Genomic DNA, 27,087 nt, shown 5'->3' with positions numbered 1-27,087 from the left:
ATCATAAAGCTCCAGGAGAAGAATTTATGAATTCTTAAATAATTAAAAAGACTAGAAAAGACATTATCTCACAAGTACAATCTCTAATTAAAGAAATATGACACAAATGATCCTAAATTATTGGAAAACTGTAATAATTTGTAAAATTTTTAAGAAATGAGACATTGTGGACTACCATAGAATTTCCCTGTTAGATGCAGATTACAAAATATTATCGATGTCATGGTTTATGCAGAAGATATATTATTAGTGGTATATCGAACTGGATTTAAAAGAGGAATGTCTACAATGGATCATATATTTACGACTAGGCAGCTGATGGAAAAATTCTACGAATATATTAATAATACCTTTATATTATTCTTGTGGACTTTAGGCATGTCTAGGACAGTATTGATTGCCGATTGGGAACAACTATGGATGGTTTTAAAAATAAATCAGGTATACGAAAGAGACGATTGAAACTTGTCGAAATATGTAACCAACAGACATCCTGCAATGTGCGCTTTATAGAGGAGATGTCTGAAGCATTTGAAAGTAAAACTGGATTGTAGCAAGGAGACACTCTATAAACTCTAATACTCTTCTTGGAAAAGCAGATGACTTAGTAATTTTAGGAACATCAATAAATTATAAATGAGGTAACACAGATCGTGGATAGACTATTCAATGCAAGTCCAAACATAGGTTTAATAGTTATCGAAGCTAAAACAAAATAAATAACTGACAATAACTCTATAACTATAACCAAAATATTTTCAAATTCATTCCCGTACGATGAGCACGAATGGTCTTTCTAATCATTAATATCTATGATTCTGCTAAGGTTTTAATCTCTTCCTCTGCTTCTTAATTAACACTATATCATCGCCACGTGTGTTATTGAATTTTTATTTTGAAATTCAATTCTTTTGTCAGTATCAAGCAGTCTTCTAACCTTATGTTTAAAAGCATAAGAAATACAACGTTTCCCTGTCTTAAACCCCATTTTCACATATAATATTTTCGATTATTGGTCATTGAACTTAATTTTGAATTTTGGGTTTTTTTTAATTCTCTTATGTCTTCTTTGCCCCCCACCCCCCTAGCTCATATATTATTATAGAACTAGACACGGTTTTTTTAGTATACGTATAACATGCAGAGATCCTGATTATATTCATAACTCCTTCTTCATTAATTTTTAATTTATGAAGATCTGCTCTAATGTATTTTAAATATTTTATACTAAGTAATGGGATTTTGGTATTTATATTGTTATTAGCTTAACCACATACCCATGTAATAATTTGACAAAAACCAAAATCGTTTCACATCCCTTACAATTTTTTTTATTATATACTCTTTTATAATAATATGTCTTATTATAAGACTATTTCGCAGTTTATTATATCTTATATTATATGGTATAATAGTACCTAAACTTTATACTAAAAGAAAACTAAATAGTATTCTAGTTAGTTCTTTATGTCTTTAACTATCACATCATGTATAATATTTTTATTCTATACATTTTTCCTTTAAATTGTAAGGCTTTTATACTTCATGTATAATTTTTACTGTATTTAATGAACTTATAGATATATAGATGTATGAGTAATAAAGTAAAAATAAAAACATAATTTAACCTAATTCAAATTATTGCAGTCTCCACATGTCAAATTCAAAACAAATATAAAAGTGATAGAAGAGAAGGTAATAAAGATACTTCGAATAATAATTAGGTATCAAACTTTTTACAAAACATATATATTAAGTTATATAAAGTGTCCCATGAGGATTTAGCCATTGTGATATCTCCTACAATAATAAATATACCATAAATGTGTTTTTTATTAGATTCACAGACACAAGGACTACTCATATTTTATTTTAGATTCTGAGTGGAACGATTAATGAATTGGTTTTACAATGATATGAATTTTTTTTATTTATTTTTTTTTTTTGTGTCCGTCATTACGATTTGGGGCGGTATAACCCCTTCAATTTTCTTCTACAGTATCTTGTTCGATGGAAAAGTGAATCTAGTTGGTGCATTCAAAAGGTCAAAATATAAAATTTCCCAGTTGTTTTCAAAAGCACCGTTAAAAACAAAAGAAAAATTGAGAAAAAACGGGAATTTTTTCGTAAAATCTGTTTTTGAGAAAATCGATTTTGGTTTTTGGTGCTACTTTGAAACCATTTACTGTAGATACATGCAATTTTGACTGGTTGTTTATATTAGCATTTTCTATACACACCATAACATTTTCCAAATATTTTGATTTATTTTGAGCATATTCATAGTCACAATTTATTTTCATAAGCATTTCATAAGCAGTTCAAATATTGACAAAATACCTTAAAATGACAAAAATTTGCAAATTATTTTGAGTTAGAATTCATAAAAAAATTTTTTTTTAAATCTAAGATTTGAAAATGTAATATTATATTTTTCATAAGTTCGTCTACATTTATCAAAAAAAAAAATGTCTACAAGAAAATCAAATGAAATTTTTATAAGCGTTTGAAATTCTTATTTTTACAACATTTGAAATTCATTCGATTTTCTTATTTTGTTTTAAGGCCGCTGCAAATGTGTCATTTTTAAGGAGTTGCGTTTAGGCAATTATTTCGTTCCTGCGATTACTGATCGTCTTTGTGTGTGTATACTCCCCTTCCATCACCCGCAACCCGAATCAATTACACTTCATTGTCATTTCTTATCTGGTTTATGGTCGCACACAAGTACATGTACAGGTCATTTAAAGTCATTAGAAACCCAATTTATAGACGTGAAATAACCGTCGCACTGACAAAAATTAAGGTACTTCTAGAGGTTCGATTTAAAAAATGTAAAGATGTTTGTGTTGGTAAACAAGTTTACTTTACTGAAAATGTCCTAAAACAGTAAAATTTTGTAAATCAGTGAAATTTTCAAGTATCTACAGTCATTCGTTTTTTAATTACAATAAAATAAGAAAATTGTTACATGAGAAATCAAGTAAATATCAAATGTTGTAAAAATATAAATTTCAGACGCTCATACAAATTTAATTTAAGTTTCTTCTAGACATTTTTTTTTGATAAAGGTAGACAAACTTATGAGTAATCTTATATTACATTTTCAAATCTTAGATTTAAAAAGAAAAATTTTTATGAATTCTCAACTCAAAATAATTTGCTAATTTTCGTGATTTTTCCGTATTTTGTCAAAATTTAAACTTTAAATGCTTATAAATAAAAACTGTGACTAAGGATTTTTAATTTTTTTCATCTGCCTTTGAAACAATAACTAAGGAGCCTTTTATTAAATTTTCAAGCTTTTTTACTCAACAGACAAAATTTTATTGATATTTATGGAAAAAAAAAATAAAAAAATTGAAAACTGACTATGTCCGTAAACAGCTCAAAAAGAGTTAAAATATTTTGTAAATTTTATGGTGTATAGAAAATGCTAATATAAACATTCAGTCAAAATTTCATGTCCCTACGGTCATTTGTTTTAGAGTTACACCAAAAACCAAAATATATTTTCTCGAAAACAAATTTTGCGTAAAAATTCCCGTTTTTCCTTAATTTTTCTTTTGTTTTTCACGTCGCTTGTGAAAACTACTGGGAAATTTTTACTTTTGACCCCCCCCCCCAAAGTAACAACTAGATTCACTTACCTATCAGAAAAGTTACTATTGAAGAAAATCCAAGCACTTTTACTGTCCTAAAAGGTGATGACAGACACAAAAATAAAAAAAAATAAAAAAAAAAACACACATCATTGTAAAATCAATACATTAATCGCTTCGCTCAGAATCTAAAATTTTATGAATACTCAACTCAAAATAATTTGCTAATTTTCGTGATTTTTTCGTATTTTGTCAATATTTGAACTTTAAATACTCATAAATAAAAACTGTGACTAAGGATTCTCAATATTTTTAAATTTCATTTTAATAATATAGTAGGAGCCTTGTATCAAATTTTCAAGCTTTTTTACCCAACAAATAACATTTTATTGATATTTATAGAAAAAAAAACCAAAATAAATGGAAACTGAAAATGTCCGTAAACAGTTCAAACTATTTGGAAAATATCATGGTGTATAGGAAATGCAATTATAAACAATCAGTCAAAATTTCATCTCTCTACAGTCATTTGTTTTAGAGTTGCACCAAAAACCAAAATCGATTTTCTTGAAAACAGATTTTGCGTAAACATTCCCATTTTTCCTTAATATTTCTTTTGTTTTTCATGTCGCTTTTGAAAACTACTATGAAATTTTTAAGTACCAACTATAAAAACGTTTTGGAGCCCTGCAGTACAATCCTTTCACATCCCTCCCTCTTGTTTTATTATCTTATACCCTTTTAAAATAACGTGTGTTATTATAAACTTATGTCACAGAATATTACATCTTATATTATACGGTATATTAGTACCTAAACCAAATAATGAAAGAAAATGGAAGTTAATTATTATTGTCTATAAGTATCATATTATTTATAATATTGTTTTTTGATCAATTTCTTCTTTAAACTGTAAAGTTTTTATTATTAAATTATATTTTTTATTTAAGCTATGTAGATTTAAAATGTATAACTAATAAAGTAACAATGAATACTAATTTGAACCTATTTCAAATAATTTTAGCACCAACATATTGTACATTTCTACTCGGATATCGAAATAATACGCAGACAATGTATCCAGGTAACTTGGTATTAAACTGTTATTAAACTTTATTACGTTGTTTCAAGTCGTTATAAAACAGTATTTTTTTTTAAAGAAGATCATACTTTTAACTATTTTTTATAATTTTATAAATATATATATATTAAAAATGTTGTTTATTAATGGTTAAAAAACTAAGTTAAAATTATTGCTTTCAAATAAAATTACTTTTTGTAATAATTAGATATTTAAGTTCATTATAAAATAAATACATTATATATCACGGCAAGAATTTTGATAAGTATTAATTAATTTGAAATCCTTGTTGAATATCCTTGACACTTGGTGGCCATTGTACTGTACGCTAAAAAAATTGAATGAATAATTATTTTGGTTAGATTTTCTATTCATTATGGAAAATTAAGTGTTATAGTCATATTTTATTGCATTAAGCCAAAAATAATAATAAATCATTTTTATTTTTTTTTTTGTATTTACGTACACAAATATGTTACGAGTTGATTAGAATGAAGTATAAATTCAGTAAAAAATAAGGTTTATGAATAAAATAATGTATCTTTTTATAGGAAATGTATTTAATGTTGATAATTTCGGTAAGCATACGTTGATATTTCTTTATAATATTGTATTTAAAAAATTTATAATAAATGGTGTACTCTTATCGAGTAACGTGTGTGGCAATCCCGCTTACTTAAGTTGCCGAGGTAAAGGCGACGCTGCAGATCTAGAAACACCTCAGGCGTGTAAGATCCAGTCATCGAAGTATCCTCACCAAAAAAAGATTTTCGATGGGTCAACTAACTATAATGATATAATACATAATACATTATAGTCTTTTCGCATTTCTCAGTAGGTATATGTGTATATATGAATCACGTAAGAACAATCGTAGAAAGAGAATAGATTCTTTGGGAAATCTGGTGGTTGTAAAAAAGTTCAAATCCAAAGTATTTCATACTACGTAATGTGATTTAGACAGTTATATTATTAGGAGATTAAAAAACATTGTAATAATATTACAAGCACCACAAGTCTTTCACATCCTTTCATGTTGTTTTATTATATACCTACCTACTCGTTTATAATAATATGTGTTCAGTTCGTGTTCACTGCCCGACCGTGCTACACGTCTGTTTCCCACATTATCGCATTTATAGCTTTCGATAGCAGTATACACCTGTCCTGTACAATCAACGCGCAGGTAATATGTTTATCTTTATTGCATTAGTAACACCAATTAAATAATATCCCAATAATGGGTGATAAGCCTATTTCCACTAACGATATGAACAACACCAACAGTCCTTCTCAACACACACTTAACAATCAAACATTTGCAGAGATAGCTTCAAATACCACTTTACCTAAAATGAACCAAGCAATCGTTTTCAATTCTATCAATAACATTAAACAAATTGAATATGTATCGGCAATCAGTAAAATCGTACCTGCTGAGAATATCATATTTGTTTCGCGTATTTCCAATAACAGATTTTGCGTCTTTTTTAACAGCCAAGTCGTTATGGAAAATTTACTAAAAACTCATTCATCAATTCACGTCAATGGAATAGATATTCCTATTCGAAGACTAATAAACGCTTCTAAGAGAATCATTTTATCAAATGTTTACCCCACCATTCCCAATCAACTCATATTAAACGCTCTCCATCAACTAGGAATCAAAACTACGTCGCAAATTACACACATGAAAGCTGGATTCGCTACAGAGCAATTTTCACACATACTTAGTTTCAGAAGACAAATATACATAAATCAAGATAGCGCGATCAAACTACCTAATTCAATCACCGTAACCGTAGATAACACTACGTTCAGAATATTTATCACTGATGATGTCGTAACTTGCTTCCAATGCCACCAAACTGGTCACTTCTCTAGCCAATGCAAAAATATACCTGATCCAATTAATGTAATTAATGAGACTGAAACCGAAACGGAAACCCTTATTGATTTATCATCAACTACAATTGAAGATAATAACTTATCTTCCTCGTTACCTATTGTCAGTACTCAAAATACTCATTACACCCAGGATAGCGAAAGTGTATTATTAGGCCAAGCTGTTGACAAAGATATTATTACTTCATATGAACAGCCAAATAAACCATCACTGATTGACAAACTTAAATTGACTGCTAACCATAGAACTAAAGTACCACCTCTTCAGCCAGCCAAACGTCCAGCTCCTTCTACCTCATCTGCGTCTCAGCCTTCATCACCAAAATCGTTTCAACCATCTAGCCCTCCCCCCCCATCAACCATGATGCCTCCTGGCAGCAACACACTTGATGGTCGAACCCAACAATCCAAAAACCCCAAAGGTAATGTAAGCAAAAAACTAAAAGTAAGGACCAATTCCAGCTCCAATGATACAGTACATACAAATATCGATGAATGTTTAGATTCCACTCAAGATCTGTTAGACACACACCTGGACTTTTCTTTAACCTTTGACCAATTTAGAGATTTCTTCGAAAGTTGAAAGGGTTGCTCAGATCTCGGAAATTTATGTAACAAATACGCTAGTAGTCCAGATGATATTTTAGAAATTATTTCAACTATTTACCCTAATGTGACAGTTAAAAGCGCTAAAAATCGTCTAACCAGAATATCTAATGCATTGAAAAAAATAACTCAAGACTTCAATGCCTGTCAGAACGCGGATCCTGACGGGGATGATGATGAAACCTTCTAGTAAACCATCAACCGTTATACAAACAACATATACCAAATAAATAACTCCAACCTACCATGAATAATAGCATCTTTCATATCATCCAATGGAATCCTAATGGATTCTACTCAAAAATCGACGAAATAAAACTAATAATTAACAGGTTTTCTCCAGTAGCTCTATGTATACAAGAAACCAACTTCATCGACAACAAATCAGGTTCTTTAAAAAATTATGTAAACTTTTTCAAAAACAGAACCAACCATATTAGGGCTAGTGGAGGAGTGGCCACCTTTATCAATACACAATATCCCTCTGAAGAAATCACCCTTATCACAAACCTTGAAGCAGTAGCAGTAAGAATCTCTGTCAAATACAACTTAACTATTTGTAATTTGTACATACCCAACTCGCAGATCCTCTGTTACACTGACATCCAAAACATTATCGACCAACTACCTACGCCTTTTATAATTCTGAGAGACTTCAACAGTCACAATATCTTGTGGGGCTGTAACGACACTGATCAAAGAGGTAGAATTATAGAAAAAATACTCGATAACAACAACAACATCAATATTCTCAACAATGGTCAAGCAACAAGAATAAGCGCTAGCACAGGAAACCTCTCGGCAATTGATCTCTCTCTTTCTTCGTCAACTATTACACCTCATTTTGAATGGAACACAATGCCTGAGCTCTCTAGTAGCGACCATTTTCCAATTAAACTAACCTTAAAGTATACCAACCCTGATGAAAAACACACTCGTAGTCTTAAATGGAAACTGAAAAATGCCAACTGGGATACCTACCAAGCAGAAATTGAAAAAAATATAATTAATCATTCCCTTTCTTTTTCAAATAATAATGACGTAGAGGATACTATGGAGGAACTCAGTAATTTAATTTATAACACGGCATCCAATATTTTTGAACAAAATAGTTACTCTGGGAAACGACCACCAGTACCATGGTGGAATAAAACCATCAAACATGCTATAAGGAACAAAAAAACTACCTTCAATAAATTCAAACGCACAAATGATTTCAATGATTTTATCGAATTTAAAAAATACAAAGCATTAGTCCGGTATTTAATAAAAAACGAAAAAAAAAAATCTTGGATTAAATTTACGACAGACCTTAACTGCAAAGAGTCGACAACCAACATTTGGAAAAAAATTAAAGTCATTAAAAGCATTCCCACGTCTCAAATAAAAACCATTTTATCTGATAATTCTATACTTACGGAACCTCATGAAATAGCCCAATCAATCGGCCATTATTTTTATACTAACAGCAGCAACCTTTCATTAACCCACGATTTTCTCAAGTTTAAACAAGAAAAAGAAAATGAAATTGATGTCACAACAAATCCATTACCCAATATTAAATGAACCAATTACCATGCCTGAAATTGAATTTTGTCTCCGTGGAAAAAAAAGTAAAAGTTGTGGATCCGATAAAATTCCATTCATATTCTTACAAAACCTACCTTCTAGTGGCAAGTATCTTCTACTACGTCTCTACAACCAAATTTGGGAAACAGGCTTAATCCCGGTTAAGTGGAAAAATGCAATTATCACACCCATACCAAAAAATAATCAAAACAGCTTCAAACCTACAGGATATCGACCAATATCGGTACTCTGCAGCATGAGCAAGTTATTAGAAAAAATTATCTACAACCGACTCAGTTGGTACGCAACTCATCATAAACTCCTTTCACCATGTCAACATGGTTTTCGAAAACACCACTCAACCACCGACTGCCACGTAAAAATTGAAACCGAAGTCATAGAAACCTTTGCTAATAAACAATCAATGATACTAATAAGTCTCGATTTACAAAAGGCATACGACACGGTTTGGCGACATAGAGTAATCAATTTACTAAAGAATTGGAACATACATGGAAAAATGCTAATCTTCATAACCAACTTCCTAAACCAACGATCCTTCCAAGTTAAAATTAGAGATCAAACATCGAATACATTTATGTTAGAAAATGGAGTGCCTCAAGGTTCTCCACTCAGCATTTTTTGATTTCAAATAGCAATTAACAACCTGCCCAGCATTATCACAAACCCTGTAAAATCAATTATTTTTGCAGACGACACTTCCATATATATTCGAGGTACGCAAATTTCTGTAATGACCGGAACATTCCAAAAATGCCTCAATGACCTGTATGAATGGTGCTTCGAAGCCGGTTTCATTTTTTCACCTCAAAAGACAAAATGTATTTTATTTTCGAATAAAAGAAAACTAATTAAACCAAAACTCTTTCTTGGAACATCTCGTTTACCCTTCGTTGAAGACATTTCAATACTTGGTCTCACTTTCGATAAAAAGCTTTCTTGGAAATCCCATATTATGTCACTCAAAAAAAATTCATATAAAAGCCTTAATGTCATCAAATCATTAAGTCATTGTGAATGGGGTGCTGAAGGAACCATATTATTAAATGTATGTAGATCGCTTGTAAGATCCAAACTCGATTATGGTTCAATTTGTTACGGAAACTCAGAATCAAAGCTCTTACAAATTCTTGATACAATCCACAATGCCGGACTGAGATTTTCAATTGGAGCATTCAAAAGCAGCCCGATTGTTAGTTTGTTATCCCTGACTGGTGAACCCTCACTTCAGCACCGAAGAACTAAATTATCTCTTAATTATATAGCTCGCATCTTTTCTTCCCCGGAAAATTCAACCATTCACTTTTTAAACAAAAAGCGCTTTTCAAATATATATGAACACAATTCTAAACTAAGAAAACCATTAGGGCTAAGGCTACAAAAAGAGATGATGGATATCAACATTGAAATTAATGAAATATGTCAACACGAAAGCAGTTTGATACCCACATGGAAACAACCAAATTACCTAGTTGATACAAGCTTAACAGAACACCTTAAGAAAGAAACACCAAATACTATTTATAATAACCTATTTAATGAACTAATACACACTTCAAATACCAGCACTCAGATCTATACTGATGCATCTAAAACCGAAATGGGCATAGGACTTGCAGTTGTACACCTCAATGTAACTAAACAGTATAAACTCAATAAATTAAGCAGTATTTATTCAGCTGAATACCTAGCATTATTGAAAGGAGTTCAATTTGCCCTAGATATCAATAATGCTAAAATCGATATTTGCTCGGACTCACTTAGTGCCTTAGCAAATCTACAATCCAAAACCTTATCAGAACCATTGGCTCTTTCAATCAGCAACCTTCTTTCCAAATCGAATAAAGAAATCAGATTTATATGGACCCCAGGTCACTGTAACATAAAGGGAAATGAGAAGGCAGACGAAGCGGCTAGAAATGCAGTCAACAGTCCAGACAGTGAAAATATTCCTTTTTCCTCACTCGTGGATATAAAAAGAAATATAAGCAAATACTGTATTGATTTGTGGAACTCACAGTGGCACATGACCACGGAAAATAAATTAAGGGAAATTAAGCACTCTGTTGAACTCTGGCCAAGATACACTGAACTAAACAGAAAAAATGAAGTTATTCTCAATCGACTCAGAATCGGTCACACGAAACTCACACACGGACATCTTATGGCAAAGACAGATCCACCCTTATGCCTAACATGCAATACAAACTACTCCATCAAGCATATCATCATCCACTGCCCAAACTTCAACGAAGCCAGAAAAGATCTCAACATCCCAGACAACCTGTACGAAGCAATTGGTCCATTTTCAAACTTCCATAGCATAATTTTATTTTAAAAAAAAATTGAATTGTACAATAACATATAATATTTAATGTAGAAATTAACACCTGTAAGCTAATAACCTATGTAGTTGATGCTTAACCAATAATAATAAAAAAAAAAAAAATAATATGTGTTATAATATAAGCCTATGTCGTAAATATTATACATTATATTATATGGCATATTAGTACCTAAAACAAATAGCTACTGCATGAAAATGTAATAAATCCTTGCTAGTTATTAGTATCTATAACTATCATATTATGTATAGTATTGATTTTCCATATTTTTACCTTAAATTTTAAAACGTTTACAATAATTCATGTAGTTATATTTTTTAGTATGTCTAGTGATCAATGTAAATATAAAACGTATGACTAATAAAGTAACAATGAACACTTAATTGAACTTAATTCAAATTATTTCAGATCCATTATGCACTTATGCATTCAAATATCATGGACAAAATCCTTACGATCATCATGGTAATTACTTATTAAACTATTTACAAACCATAAATTTTATACGTAATGTAGAATACCTATATTTTAATATGTATGCTCTAAAACTATGAACCGGTACTATGGCTGTTGTATTCAACTAAAATAAAAAAATTAATTTAATTATATTGATATTTTTAGATGATCATCCACCTCAAGAACCAGAATCATTTTGCATTGAATACAGCGAAGAGAAATGACTCTGAGTAAGGAACATTTGAATACTATTAAATATTTACAAATCACAAAAATGAATTGTGTATTTTATTATAGGTTTATTAAAAACATGGTAGGTAAACAATATATTACATTATTACATAATATTTAACGAAAAGTTGATAAATGTTAAGCTTGTGTTCAATTGTATTTTATTTTAATTTAATTTTACTTACGTAATTTTCCAAAGGTACAGTTTCTTGAAATAAGCAATTATATACCTACACGTTTTACCTTTTGCACTTTCCAAATCCTGTTTAGTAGAGAAAATAAATAAGAACTACATGATCTACCTAGTCAAAGGCTTTAGAGATGTCCGAATAGATAATGTCGACTTGAGAATAGTTTTCGAGTGCGCTTAAAATGAAATTATTAAATGAAATGGTATTAAGAATAGAATTTGAATACTAAATTATAATATAATATTTTTTGTACTGATGGAATATTTATAAAAATACTCTATTTCAAAGAAGTTTGGAAAAAAATACCCGACTTAAGCTCGTCACGGTTCGCACACGTGCAGTCTCGTTGACTGCTGTCAGCGCGGCCGAATATTGCAGCTAATCAGAGCAGTCCTACCGTTCCGGTCAGTGTTAGGAACAGATAACAAAAAAATCATCTAGATAAAGATAAAGATAACAACTCTAAATTTTAACTAAGATACAGATAAAAGATAAACAAATCAAATTCATCTAACAAAAAAGGTGGATAAGTGGATGTCGCTCTGCAGTACAGTAGGTTACAAGTGGGTTACTGTAATGGATGGTGTTAAATTTGAATTCAATGATATAATATCATTGTATAAGAAAAACGATTCTGAGCGAAAACGGTCAGTCTGCCTATAATAGGAGCCTATGAAATAAGTATATTTGATGATATTATTGTGAATAAGGTAATTTATATATTATAACCTATTTATGTGGAGCCTTGTTTTAAATTTTCAATCCTTAGCCATAAAGTTAAACATTTTATACATTTTTAACTACAAAATAATTAATAAATTATAAATTTGATAAATGTTGTCAACATTATAACTTTAAATGCTTATAAAAAAAAATTGTGCCTATGTATTTTTAATACTTCTCAACTGCAATTAGGACGATATATAAGGAGCCTTATATTAAATTTTCACGCTTTTTTACCCAACAAATAAAATTTTATTGATATTTATAGAAAAAAAAACTAAAAAAATTGAAAACTGACAATGTCCGTAAACAGCTCAAAAAGAGTCAAAATATTTTCAACATTTTATGGTGTATAGAAAATGCTAATATAAACATTCAGTGAAATTTTCAAGTATCTACAGTCATTCGTTTTTTAATTACAATAAAATAAGAAAATTGTTACTTGAAATCGAGTGAATATCAAAAGTGGTAAAAATATAAATTTCAGACGCTCATAAAAATTTAATTTAAGTTTCTTGTAGACATTTTTTTTTGATAAAGGTAGAAAAACTTATGAGTAATCTTATATTACATTTTCAAATCTTAGATTTAAAAAGAAAAATTGTTATGAATTCTCAACTCAAAATAACTTGCTAATTTTCGTGATTTTTCCGTATTTTGTCAAAATTTGAACTTTAAATGCTTATAAATGAGAACTGTGACTAAGAATTTTTAATTTTTTTCATCTACCTTTGAAACAATAACCTAGGAGCCTTCTATTAAATTTTCAAGCTTTTTTACTCAACAGATAAAATTTTATTGATATTTATAGAAAAAAATCTAAAAAAAATGGAAATTGACAATGTCCGTAAACAGCTCAAAATAAGTCAAAATATTTGAAAAATGTTATGGTGAATAGGAAATGCAATTATAAACATTCAGTCAAAATTTCATCTCTCTACAGGCATTTGTTTTATAGTTACACCAAAAACCAAAACCGATTTTCTTGAAAAAAGATTTTGCGTAAAAATTCACGTTTTTCCTAAATTTTTCTTTTGTTTTTCACGTCCCTTTTGAAAACTACTGGGAAATTTTCTTTTGACCCCCCAAAGTATCAACTAGACTCACTTTCCTATCAGAAAAGTTACTGTTGAAGAAAATCCAAGCACTTTTAATGTCCTAAAAGTTGATGACAGACACAAAAATAAAAAAATAAAAATAAAATAAAAAAAAAACACACATCATTGTAAAATCAATACATTCATCGCTTCGCTCAGAATCTAAAAGATAAAAAATAAAAATATTTTATCTAGATAATTATCTAAATATTTAATAACAGATAATTTTAGAAATTAAAATTAAAAGAACTAATTTAAAAAATATATATACCGTCATGTAAGTACACAAAATAATACACACACAAGAGAACCCATGGATAACGACTGTTCTTTCCGGGAGGATGGTGGGTCACTGGCCACTTTTCGTGTCACGTATTAATTAACAACATTGAAAAGATATTTACGAGTATTGTGTATTTGTGTATATGAAATAATGTTTATTATTATTATACGTCATGTGCAATTAAAATTGGTTTATAGTTAAACTTTCATGAGCTTATAAAAAAAAAGCTCCAGTCCTTTCAATGGGGACTTTTAGTATATTATAGCCTATAGGGCATATTTTATTAAAACTTTAAAAAAAAAAATCTTGGTTGGCCTTTTTTCCGCTATTTTTTCTTCTTTGCCTGGTCTATAGTCCATAGATTTATAATATAAATCATAAAACACGAAATATATAAATAGCATCTCATTTATTGCTCGTCAGACTTATCAATATTGTCATTAATTTCAGACGCATTGCAAATACTGAAAGAATAAACATCTGGTTAATCTTTATTTTTCAATGAATAATATTATATTCTATGGAATTTTGTTTGGGACGGCGGTGGTTATAACTTGCCATCTGTTCTATTATTCGTATTTTAATTATAGTTTAAAAATATTTATAAAATTCTGGGAATTTGACATATTTTTTGCGACAGTAATATACTATTATAGGCTAATTACATAAATTAAATAGTATATTATATTATGTTGCCGCCGCAACATAACAACAATATTATTTTTATATAGTTAATATTATCACTGGTCATTGAAGACAGCTGGCCTTACACACACATACCACCTTATTTGTATTGTTTTATTTTCGTATTGAATGTGTTTTGTGAGTTATATAATATGTAGATTAAACGTTATCGCACGCCGCCGCGCCGTCTATGCAAATATTATTTAGCACGGCCGCCGTGAATCTGTCCGGTTTTGTACGTCTTACCGAGAACACCGACGTGTGTCAACTATTTTTATTATATACGTATTAATTTTATTATTTTTTTTCTTTATTATTGTGAGCCATAAGGGCAATTCTCATTTATTATTTTTTATTGTATGTGCGTTAATTGTCGAGTATATGTCGCCGTATCGGCACAACCATACCCATGGGCGGATAGGCCTACCGGGAAACCGGGAAATTTCCCGGTGGGCCCCCCTTCGTATTTCGGTAATGGGTCCTTTAATAAAATGCAATTACCTACGATAGAAATAATTTGAAATATCAAATAAAATATTATAATCTTATATCTCATATACATTAGGTATATAAACGTATGAACATATGGACAACCAAAAATTCCAAAAAAAAAATATGTACAATCGGTGAAACAAGATGGTGGTCCAAAGATGCAGCATGGACAAAGGTTTTTGGACAATTTAATGAACCCGAAAATGGATTGTATGTTGATCTCATAACTATATTAGATGAAATTGAAAACAATTTAGGTATAACTCCAGATATTCGATTCAAGGCAATAAATTTAAAAGAAGGTTTGTTAAAATATAAAACTATTTTAACTGCCCAAATGTACTTGCAAATTTTTAAAAAAACCACTCCTCTATCAAAATATTTACAAGGGCATGGAGTTAATATAATTGCAGCTTATCAAATGGTGAAACAAACTTTGAATGATTTACAAGACTGCGCCAATTTCAATGTATAAAATAAGCAGCCAATACTTTTGTTGAATATACCAATAAAAAATTTGATGAAATGGAGAATAATACTTTAGAAATTCTAAATGAGTTACCTCATATTAGAGTAAGAAAAAAAAAACAATTTACTGACTATGAATCAATAGATGATCCTATTACAGATCCATTACGTGCATTTGAAATCAATGTTTATAACCAAGTATTTGATACTGTTATTGAAAGTATTTCATCAAGATTTGAAAAACATGAACAACTATGTGCCGATTTTTCTTGTCTCGACCCAAACAATTTTCAACCAGATTTACCACTTCCAACAAATGCTTTAATAAAAGTATATGAAAAAATCAGAAATTTTATTCCGGACATAACTTACGATGATCTTAGAAAAGAATATGTTGACTTTACATCTAATTGGAGAGAATTGAAAAAAACCATTGATTGTGTGTATTATGAACTAAATAATCAAGTTACTGATGATGGTGATGATTCAGAAAATGGTAATCTATATTTATTTTTACATAAATATTAAAAAATAAAATCATCAGTAATTATGTTATATTTTATTTTATGTTTTGTTCTAGGACTCAAGAGTGATGATGATATTATAGTATGTGTGCATAGTGCCAGTACCAAGTATTGTGTAACCTGCTGTTATGAAGTGTTGGTGAAATATAATTTATACGCAAATACATATCGTGGCCTCCATTTTGCATATCAATTTATGCTTACTTTATCCATCACACAAGTAGAATGTGAACGTACATTTTCGAAATTAAAATTTCGTAGTGATCCCTCACTAACGCTTATATTTTTGAGTTGTGACGACGTTGCTGTATGTGGTAGGATTTGTATTGACAGAGGTTCAAGTCACAGGTTTCAACAATTAGTTATAATAGTTTATTTAATAAGATAAAGTAATTTGTTACAATAAATGTTATAAAAATTTGTGGACAGCACGTTAAGTTACTGCCCGAGAACTAGTTAAGTCTACGTAAGATTACTGGGAATGTACTTAGTCTGGCGGCGGTGTAGAGTGCGCGGACTCTACGACCAGGTAAGTACTACATGTAGGCTATGGGACTAATTCTAATTCTGCTATGGATGGAGACTCGTATATATACCAAGTCTCCCTTAACGATTAGGTACACGGTATCGACTTAGGAGGTGGATCGGAAGAGCACCGGCGAAGGAGTAACGAGTACCGACGCAGGTGTGAATGTTGTTGCCAAATCCTTGAGTTGGATAGGTACCGGATTATTTGTGATTCTCAGAATCTGGAGACTTGCAACAACAACCAGGCGTGGTACGAGGTTTAATTTATGGTGAAGTGACAAATAGTTGAATAATAAAAATAATAGTAAACTGTCGTCGGTTTACTACAATTTGTAAAAAATTATTTAAGAAATACAATAGATCAGAATGTATTAGAGAATATGTTGCTAATGAATGTAGAGAAAGATATTCTCAACAAAATTGAATCCGAAGACATCATAAATAAATTAGGAGCTATGAGCCCAGTATTTGGTAGAATGTTACAATTTTAAAATGAATAACTAAATTTGATTAAATAGCAAAAAACTATTTTGTTATACATTGTTGGTTATGTGTTATGCTTTATTTTGATGTGGTACTTAATAAAATTCATATAGTAATGTACTTGCGAGCGAATTTTTTTTTCATGTGTAAAATTTCCCGATAGGCCAAAATTGGCCTATCCGCCCATGACCATACCTTTATTATTGTGAGCCATTAGGGCAATCATTACACTATTATTTTACTATCATTTACGTGTATTGTACTCCTACTATAGCACAGGACCAGCTAGCTAGTCTGCGCTCCACAAACTGTGAGTTTTATCATTATATTTATTATTATTTGTATAATAATACACATTTAATTGTTGGGCCAAAAGGTCTATAGATATTTTTTATTATTATTAATTTGTTGGCCAGAAGGGCCGCATATTATTTTATACGAGCTTCAGCTCAAATAGCTGCGTCAATATATTATTATTATTTCGGTTGGCCATAAGGGCCGGTCATTTATTATTATTATTATATAATTTTTATACATTTGTGTTACGGTGAGTTTTAATACATAATTTGTACTGCTATTATTTCAATTTGCGTATTATACAGCAACTTAATTACCAGAAACCGTGTTACCATTTTATTATTATTTGTTTTATTGTACACACACCCACATACATACACATATTAATACACAAATACACATAATACACAACAAGCACTACATAGCCGACGCCCGACAGTATTTGCTAGGCGATCCCACCACTACTGTTCGAGCTATTACAACACTACACACCAGCTAGTCCTCCATGCTATATTTTAAAGACCTAGGTGTTAGTGGCGTAAAAAAAGGGAGTTTGGTGTCCGGACTCGTATATTATTATTATATACTCCGGCCCGTACATATTATATATTATTAACCGATTACAGGATATTAATAAGTAATAAGTAATAAGTATCTAATAGAAATAATTTATAGTCTTTTCAGAATAATGTCATATATTATTAGCCCTAGATGTTATTTTACGTACAAGTTGTGCCTCAGATAATAAGAATAAAAATGAAACATTTTCAAACAGATCTAGCTAATTTTCGTCAAAGAATTTATCTTGTAAATTTATCTAGATTAGTTAAATTTTTAGCTAAAATAAATACTTAGATAACTTATATTTATTTATCTAGATAAGATAAAAGATAAAAAAATAATTATCTGGATAACTTCCTGTACTGCGCAGTATTTTCAAAATTATTTGGAATAGAGTATTGCTTCAATGTTATCTGTACTGTTTGACTGTACATTTCCCAATTTTTATGATTAGACCGACGTATTTAAATAAAATTGATTTAAATTGTGTATTCTTGTTGGGTTTTACAGTACCTTGTAAGTTATATATATATATACATAATATATTGCAACATTGGTAATGTTAGATAGAAAATATACACATTAAAAAAATAATAAATTAAACATAATATATGAAAAATCATAAATCTTGAAAAATAATTAGTTACATTTCATTATTTAAGAATTTTATATTTTTAATAAAAAACATTAAATACATAGAAAAAGTCGCAGATCCCAAGTATTAAATTAGTTGTGTATTTTATTCAACCGAAAAAAACCTGGTTTTAGTACATGCTATCGCACACCTATCATACATAATATAGTACCTATTATACATATACAATAAACTATTAATCAGTATATAATGTATTCAATCAAAATAAAAAAAGTTTAATTAAACCAAACTGTTTTTCTTTTATTTTTAGATCAATTTACTACCTCCATAGGGCACAATGGAATTATTTTGACAGGATATAATATTAAATAAGTTATCTTATTATAATATATAACTTTACTATTTACATATCAAAATGCACTTATAATTACTTATATTATATTAAATACTAATTACTTAAGTTGCAATGAAAAAGAATACACTTCAATTATTAAGGAAATTTTATGATTTTCTAGATGTACGTATATCATATTAAAATTATTCATATTGTTTAAAATGATAAAGTATAATAAAACCACACACGTAATAAAATTGCTCTCTTCTTTATTTTTTTTTTTTACTTTAAATGTCACAATTCATGCTTGATGTCTCATGGGCATACACAATTAAATATTACACTAGTTTAATTCTGTAACTATAGTATGAGAAATGAGTATATTAATTAATTAAACGAACGAGGTTCAGTAGTTGTTTTTGTGTTATCTAGGGCCTTTTGTTCTAAAGAATATTTTATCTCATGATTGCTATGTTAATTTTATGTTCCTAAAAGCAGCCATGATATTTTTAATAAGTCCAAACAAAAGTGTTCTTACCGAGTATGCTCAACGATTAATTGAATATTTTATGATGACATTTGATCAGATTTATGGAAATTACAATTTATCACAAAATGTTCACGGACTTCTTCATATTATTACTGACTATCATAATTTCGGCCTATAGATCAGTGTACTGTTACCCTTTTGAAAATGACATGAAAGTATTAAAATCTGAACTTCAAAAATACGAAAAACCATTACAGCCGTTTATCCATAGATAAGAGGAACAGTGCAATTTTCAAAAAAAAAAACTAAAACACTTGTTTTGAATAAAGATAACTTCGTGTTTAAACAATTGCATTTTAAGGGTCCTTTCCTCAAGGATATAATGGTTCCTTAATATCATCGTTTGAATTTTAGTAATTTTATGTTAAATACTACTGTTGATCGAGATAGTTATCTATTGATCAATTGTGGTAAAATAGTAAAATGTATAAACTTTGCGAATAAACGAGTTAATAATAAGAAAGTCCCAATTATTGTACGTAGCGTTTGGTTATGGATGTAGGATGCCTTCTCTACATAGCTTAATATTATTGAAGGGTCGTTGGGTTTATAAAGAATTGAAATAACAGTATTGTCACGGTAGGATAGTAGAGTGAATATATCAAAAGTGAACTCATACCTGGTGTTAGAACAAACGCAATAGTTAAGTTAACTTCGTAGAGAAAGATTAATTTCAGATAAAGAAAAACTGTGCGGCAGCACGTAGTTTCACTGTGGGCGGCGTTGATGTCGTCATGTGTGTTGATTGGAGCAGTGTACTGCGCCGACGTGCCACATCGTATGATTGTTGTGAGTATCACTGTCTCGGGATGATGATTGATTGATATGTAATTATACTCTCTTGTCGAACGACATTTAAATTTAAAGATCATATACATTATAATATTATACATACAATTAAATTAAGATATCAAATTATATTCATTACAGTAAATAACTATAATAGTTCACATCAATTTATATAATAACTTTAATTAATAAGTAATAACATTTAGAATTAAACTAGGCTAACCAACCGTCTCTCCTCAGATTCGTTTTTCGTATACAATGGTTATATTATATCATTGAATTCAAATATAACACAATTCACTACAGTGACCCACTTGTAACCTACTGTACGGCAGAACGACACCCACTTACCCACTTTTTTATTTTAATTTTAATTTCCCAGTAAAAAGACTACAATTATTATACTCCCTCTTCGAATAAAAAAGTTTTATGAATTTCTAACAAAAAACTAATATTTGGAATTTTTAAAATTTAAACTATACTAAAATCTACTCTATAAACGTTATCGTAAAAAAAAATTGTGAAAATATCTATATTTTTCAACTGGGGTTGGTATGTGAAACTCCTGAAGAGCATGGTAATATTATATAGATAGAGGTACCACAATGCCTCTTCATTCCACCTATGTAAACTTTAAATTCTTTTAACTATACTCGCTCGAATTTCAACTTTTTTTGTATGAAATAAACAACAAAAAATATTCTGTTTTGAAAAATAAAATAAGCATTAAGCTATGTTCATGATAAGTTGTTAATTCAGTTACAACTCATACATGCATCGATAATTCACTATACGTTATAAACTCCATAGGTAAATCATTGTTTATTTTGTTTATCACCTGAGTAATTAATTAGTATGCAAAAGTAAACATGGCGAAAATGCAATTATTATTATATTATACTGTTAAATATTTTCAAAGTAATTGCAAGTAATATTACATTAGATAGTTATATAAAAAAAAACTAGTCAGAAACATAGTATTAATAATAATAATTATGAATTTTATTGCAACAACAACATAAATAAGACAAAAAAGATTGATATAAAATACCATAGGATACATTATATTGCAGCACCCCCTAAAAGCAAAGCTTGTGCTGGAGGATAATAACTAATGCGGGTAGGCAATTGCCTGGATACGGAGTATAATATAATCAATTCTTAGATTTGTTGCATGAAATAAATATTTCTACGAAACCAATAGACCTTTTAAATAAATGGATTTTAAATTATTTCGTTTTGCGTTAGTTTTCAATCAATGATATTCTATAAATTACGTTTAGCGTTATGTTTTGTTTAATGATATATAATAGGTATATTTTGTTAATCGTTATGTTTTGTTTTTCGGTATTCAATTAATTTTGATTATCGTTATCCGTTATAATTACGTTTACAAATTTCAATCGTTTTTTTTTGTCAAATATAACGTTATAATCAGGCTGGGCAAGTTAATGATTTTTTTTTAACTCAGTTAAGTTAAGTTAATATGCACCAATAACAAAAAGTTAAAAGTTAATACACAATTTTTGTTAACTTTTTATTAAGTTAAAAAAAAGTTAATTTGTTTATACAACGCTAGCGTACTTAATGTTTTTCCAACCCAAAACTAAATTATAGACTATAGTGTTTATACTATTTCCATCTAAGTTAGATTCGAATGATATACATTTTTGACTTTAAACAATTTACGATACATATTTTTTGACATGAAAAAGAAATAGACTGAAATAGTGAAATATAATTAAATTAAAACAATATAAATTAACCTAATTTACTTCTTTAAATGAAAAATTAACTCGTACATTTCACGTTAATTAAAAAATAAATTTAGTAAGTTAACAGTTAAGTAGTTAATGAAAAACCAAAAGTAACTAGTTAAGTTAAGAAGTTAAAATAAAATAAACTTTAAATGCTTATAAAAAAAAAATTGTGCCTATGGTATTTTCAATATTTTTCAACTGCTAATGTAACAATATATCAGGAAAATTAAATTTTCACGATTTTTTACCCAATAAATAAAATTGTATTGATATTAATAGAAAAAAAAAACTAAAAAAATTGAAAACTGACAATGTCCGTAAACAGCTAAAAAAAAAAACCAAATATTTTCAAAACCTTACGGTGTATAGAAAACGAAAATATAAACATTCAGTAAAATTTGTATGTAGATGTATCTACAGTTATTCGTTTTTGAATAACAACAAAATAGCAAAATCGTTACATGAGAAATCGAGTGAATATCAAATGTTGTAAAAATATGAATTTCAAACGCTCATAAACATTTAATTTGACTTTCGTGTAGACATTTTTTTTTTTTGAGAAAGGTAGACAAACTTATGGATAATCTTGTATTACATTTTCAAATCTTAGATTTAAAAAGAAAAATTGTTATGAATTCTCAACTCAAAATAACTTGCTAATTTTCGTGATTTTTCCGTATTTTCTCAAGATTTGAACTATTTAAATGCTTATAAATAAAAAACTGCGACTAAGGATTTTTAATTTTTTTCATCTGCCTTTGAAAAAATAACCTAGGAGCCTTCTATTAAATTTTCAAGCTTTTTTAGCCAACAAAAATTTTATTGATATTTATAGAAAAATGGAAACTGAAAATGTCCGTAAACAGCTCAAAATAAGTCAAAATATTTGAAAAATGTTATGGTGAATACAAAATGCTAATATAAACATTCAGTCGAAATGTCATGTACCTACGAATATTTGTTTTAGAGTTGTATATACATACAATATATATATCATATTTAATTATACTCTCTTGTCGAACGACATTTAAATTTAAAGATCATATACATTATAATATTATACATACAATTAAATTAAGATATCAAATTATATTCATTACAGTAAATAACTATAATAGTTCACATCAATTTATATAATAACTTTAATTAATAAGTAATAACATTTAGAATTAAACTAGGCTAACCAACCGTCTCTCCTCAGATTCGTTTTTCGTATACAATGGTTATATTATATCATTGAATTCAAATATAACACAATTCACTACAGTGACCCACTTGTAACCTACTGTACGGCAGAACGACACCCACTTACCCACTTTTTTATTTTAATTTTAATTTCCCAGTAAAAAGACTACAATTATTATACTCCCTCTTCGAATAAAAAAGTTTTATGAATTTCTAACAAAAAACTAATATTTGGAATTTTTAAAATTTAAACTATACTAAAATCTACTCTATAAACGTTATCGTAAAAAAAAATTGTGAAAATATCTATATTTTTCAACTGGGGTTGGTATGTGAAACTCCTGAAGAGCATGGTAATATTATATAGATAGAGGTACCACAATGCCTCTTCATTCCACCTATGTAAACTTTAAATTCTTTTAACTATACTCGCTCGAATTTCAACTTTTTTTGTATGAAATAAACAACAAAAAATATTCTGTTTTGAAAAATAAAATAAGCATTAAGCTATGTTCATGATAAGTTGTTAATTCAGTTACAACTCATACATGCATCGATAATTCACTATACGTTATAAACTCCATAGGTAAATCATTGTTTATTTTGTTTATCACCTGAGTAATTAATTAGTATGCAAAAGTAAACATGGCGAAAATGCAATTATTATTATATTATACTGTTAAATATTTTCAAAGTAATTGCAAGTAATATTACATTAGATAGTTATATAAAAAAAAACTAGTCAGAAACATAGTATTAATAATAATAATTATGAATTTTATTGCAACAACAACATAAATAAGACAAAAAAGATTGATATAAAATACCATAGGATACATTATATTGCAGCACCCCCTAAAAGCAAAGCTTGTGCTGGAGGATAATAACTAATGCGGGTAGGCAATTGCCTGGATACGGAGTATAATATAATCAATTCTTAGATTTGTTGCATGAAATAAATATTTCTACGAAACCAATAGACCTTTTAAATAAATGGATTTTAAATTATTTCGTTTTGCGTTAGTTTTCAATCAATGATATTCTATAAATTACGTTTAGCGTTATGTTTTGTTTAATGATATATAATAGGTATATTTTGTTAATCGTTATGTTTTGTTTTTCGGTATTCAATTAATTTTGATTATCGTTATCCGTTATAATTACGTTTACAAATTTCAATCGTTTTTTTTGTCAAATATAACGTTATAATCAGGCTGGGCAAGTTAATGATTTTTTTTTAACTCAGTTAAGTTAAGTTAATATGCACCAATAACAAAAAGTTAAAAGTTAATACACAATTTTTGTTAACTTTTTATTAAGTTAAAAAAAAGTTAATTTGTTTATACAACGCTAGCGTACTTAATGTTTTTCCAACCCAAAACTAAATTATAGACTATAGTGTTTATACTATTTCCATCTAAGTTAGATTCGAATGATATACATTTTTGACTTTAAACAATTTACGATACATATTTTTTGACATGAAAAAGAAATAGACTGAAATAGTGAAATATAATTAAATTAAAACAATATAAATTAACCTAATTTACTTCTTTAAATGAAAAATTAACTCGTACATTTCACGTTAATTAAAAAATAAATTTAGTAAGTTAACAGTTAAGTAGTTAATGAAAAACCAAAAGTAACTAGTTAAGTTAAGAAGTTAAAATAAAATAAACTTTAAATGCTTATAAAAAAAAAATTGTGCCTATGGTATTTTCAATATTTTTCAACTGCTAATGTAACAATATATCAGGAAAATTAAATTTTCACGATTTTTTACCCAATAAATAAAATTGTATTGATATTAATAGAAAAAAAAACTAAAAAAATTGAAAACTGACAATGTCCGTAAACAGCTAAAAAAAAAAACCAAATATTTTCAAAACCTTACGGTGTATAGAAAACGAAAATATAAACATTCAGTAAAATTTGTATGTAGATGTATCTACAGTTATTCGTTTTTGAATAACAACAAAATAGCAAAATCGTTACATGAGAAATCGAGTGAATATCAAATGTTGTAAAAATATGAATTTCAAACGCTCATAAACATTTAATTTGACTTTCGTGTAGACATTTTTTTTTTTTGAGAAAGGTAGACAAACTTATGGATAATCTTGTATTACATTTTCAAATCTTAGATTTAAAAAGAAAAATTGTTATGAATTCTCAACTCAAAATAACTTGCTAATTTTCGTGATTTTTCCGTATTTTCTCAAGATTTGAACTATTTAAATGCTTATAAATAAAAAACTGCGACTAAGGATTTTTAATTTTTTTCATCTGCCTTTGAAAAAATAACCTAGGAGCCTTCTATTAAATTTTCAAGCTTTTTTAGCCAACAAAAATTTTATTGATATTTATAGAAAAATGGAAACTGAAAATGTCCGTAAACAGCTCAAAATAAGTCAAAATATTTGAAAAATGTTATGGTGAATACAAAATGCTAATATAAACATTCAGTCGAAATGTCATGTACCTACGAATATTTGTTTTAGAGTTGTATATACATACAATATATATATCATATTTAATTATACTCTCTTGTCGAACGACATTTAAATTTAAAGATCATATACATTATAATATTATACATACAATTAAATTAAGATATCAAATTATATTCATTACAGTAAATAACTATAATAGTTCACATCAATTTATATAATAACTTTAATTAATAAGTAATAACATTTAGAATTAAACTAGGCTAACCAACCGTCTCTCCTCAGATTCGTTTTTCGTATACAATGGTTATATTATATCATTGAATTCAAATATAACACAATTCACTACAGTGACCCACTTGTAACCTACTGTACGGCAGAACGACACCCACTTACCCACTTTTTTATTTTAATTTTAATTTCCCAGTAAAAAGACTACAATTATTATACTCCCTCTTCGAATAAAAAAGTTTTATGAATTTCTAACAAAAAACTAATATTTGGAATTTTTAAAATTTAAACTATACTAAAATCTACTCTATAAACGTTATCGTAAAAAAAAATTGTGAAAATATCTATATTTTTCAACTGGGGTTGGTATGTGAAACTCCTGAAGAGCATGGTAATATTATATAGATAGAGGTACCACAATGCCTCTTCATTCCACCTATGTAAACTTTAAATTCTTTTAACTATACTCGCTCGAATTTCAACTTTTTTTGTATGAAATAAACAACAAAAAATATTCTGTTTTGAAAAATAAAATAAGCATTAAGCTATGTTCATGATAAGTTGTTAATTCAGTTACAACTCATACATGCATCGATAATTCACTATACGTTATAAACTCCATAGGTAAATCATTGTTTATTTTGTTTATCACCTGAGTAATTAATTAGTATGCAAAAGTAAACATGGCGAAAATGCAATTATTATTATATTATACTGTTAAATATTTTCAAAGTAATTGCAAGTAATATTACATTAGATAGTTATATAAAAAAAAACTAGTCAGAAACATAGTATTAATAATAATAATTATGAATTTTATTGCAACAACAACATAAATAAGACAAAAAAGATTGATATAAAATACCATAGGATACATTATATTGCAGCACCCCCTAAAAGCAAAGCTTGTGCTGGAGGATAATAACTAATGCGGGTAGGCAATTGCCTGGATACGGAGTATAATATAATCAATTCTTAGATTTGTTGCATGAAATAAATATTTCTACGAAACCAATAGACCTTTTAAATAAATGGATTTTAAATTA

At 28.4% G+C, this 27,087-nt stretch overlaps 1 protein-coding gene across 3 annotated transcripts in view; it reads left to right on the top strand.

The window, feature by feature from the left end:
• The window catches only part of LOC132939398 (uncharacterized), a 29,146-nt gene extending 9,816 nt beyond the window's left edge, over positions 1–19,330 (top strand). Inside the window, exons 9-16 of one of the 3 annotated variants that reach the window (XM_061006539.1) lie at positions 1,648–1,695; positions 4,627–4,686; positions 5,235–5,261; positions 5,826–5,869; positions 11,538–11,594; positions 11,751–11,815; positions 11,883–11,898; positions 19,053–19,330. In XM_061006539.1, the coding sequence (XP_060862522.1) occupies positions 1,648–1,695; positions 4,627–4,686; positions 5,235–5,261; positions 5,826–5,869; positions 11,538–11,594; positions 11,751–11,815; positions 11,883–11,898; positions 19,053–19,073 (338 nt within the window). In that variant the 3' untranslated portion in view covers positions 19,074–19,330. Of the gene's footprint in view, positions 1–1,647; positions 1,696–4,626; positions 4,687–5,234; positions 5,262–5,825; positions 5,870–11,537; positions 11,595–11,750; positions 11,816–11,882; positions 14,085–19,052 lie in introns of those variants that run through there. The other 2 variants (XM_061006540.1, XM_061006538.1) reach the window with 2 other exon arrangements.
• The last annotated feature ends 7,757 nt before the right edge of the window (positions 19,331–27,087 follow it).

Source organism: Metopolophium dirhodum, chromosome 2, assembly GCF_019925205.1.
Source record: "Metopolophium dirhodum isolate CAU chromosome 2, ASM1992520v1, whole genome shotgun sequence".
In the NCBI taxonomy this organism is placed as follows: Eukaryota; Metazoa; Arthropoda; class Insecta; order Hemiptera; family Aphididae; genus Metopolophium; species Metopolophium dirhodum.
Note: the sequence above shows the minus strand (reverse complement) of the source record. Positions and strands in the feature narration are given on the sequence as shown.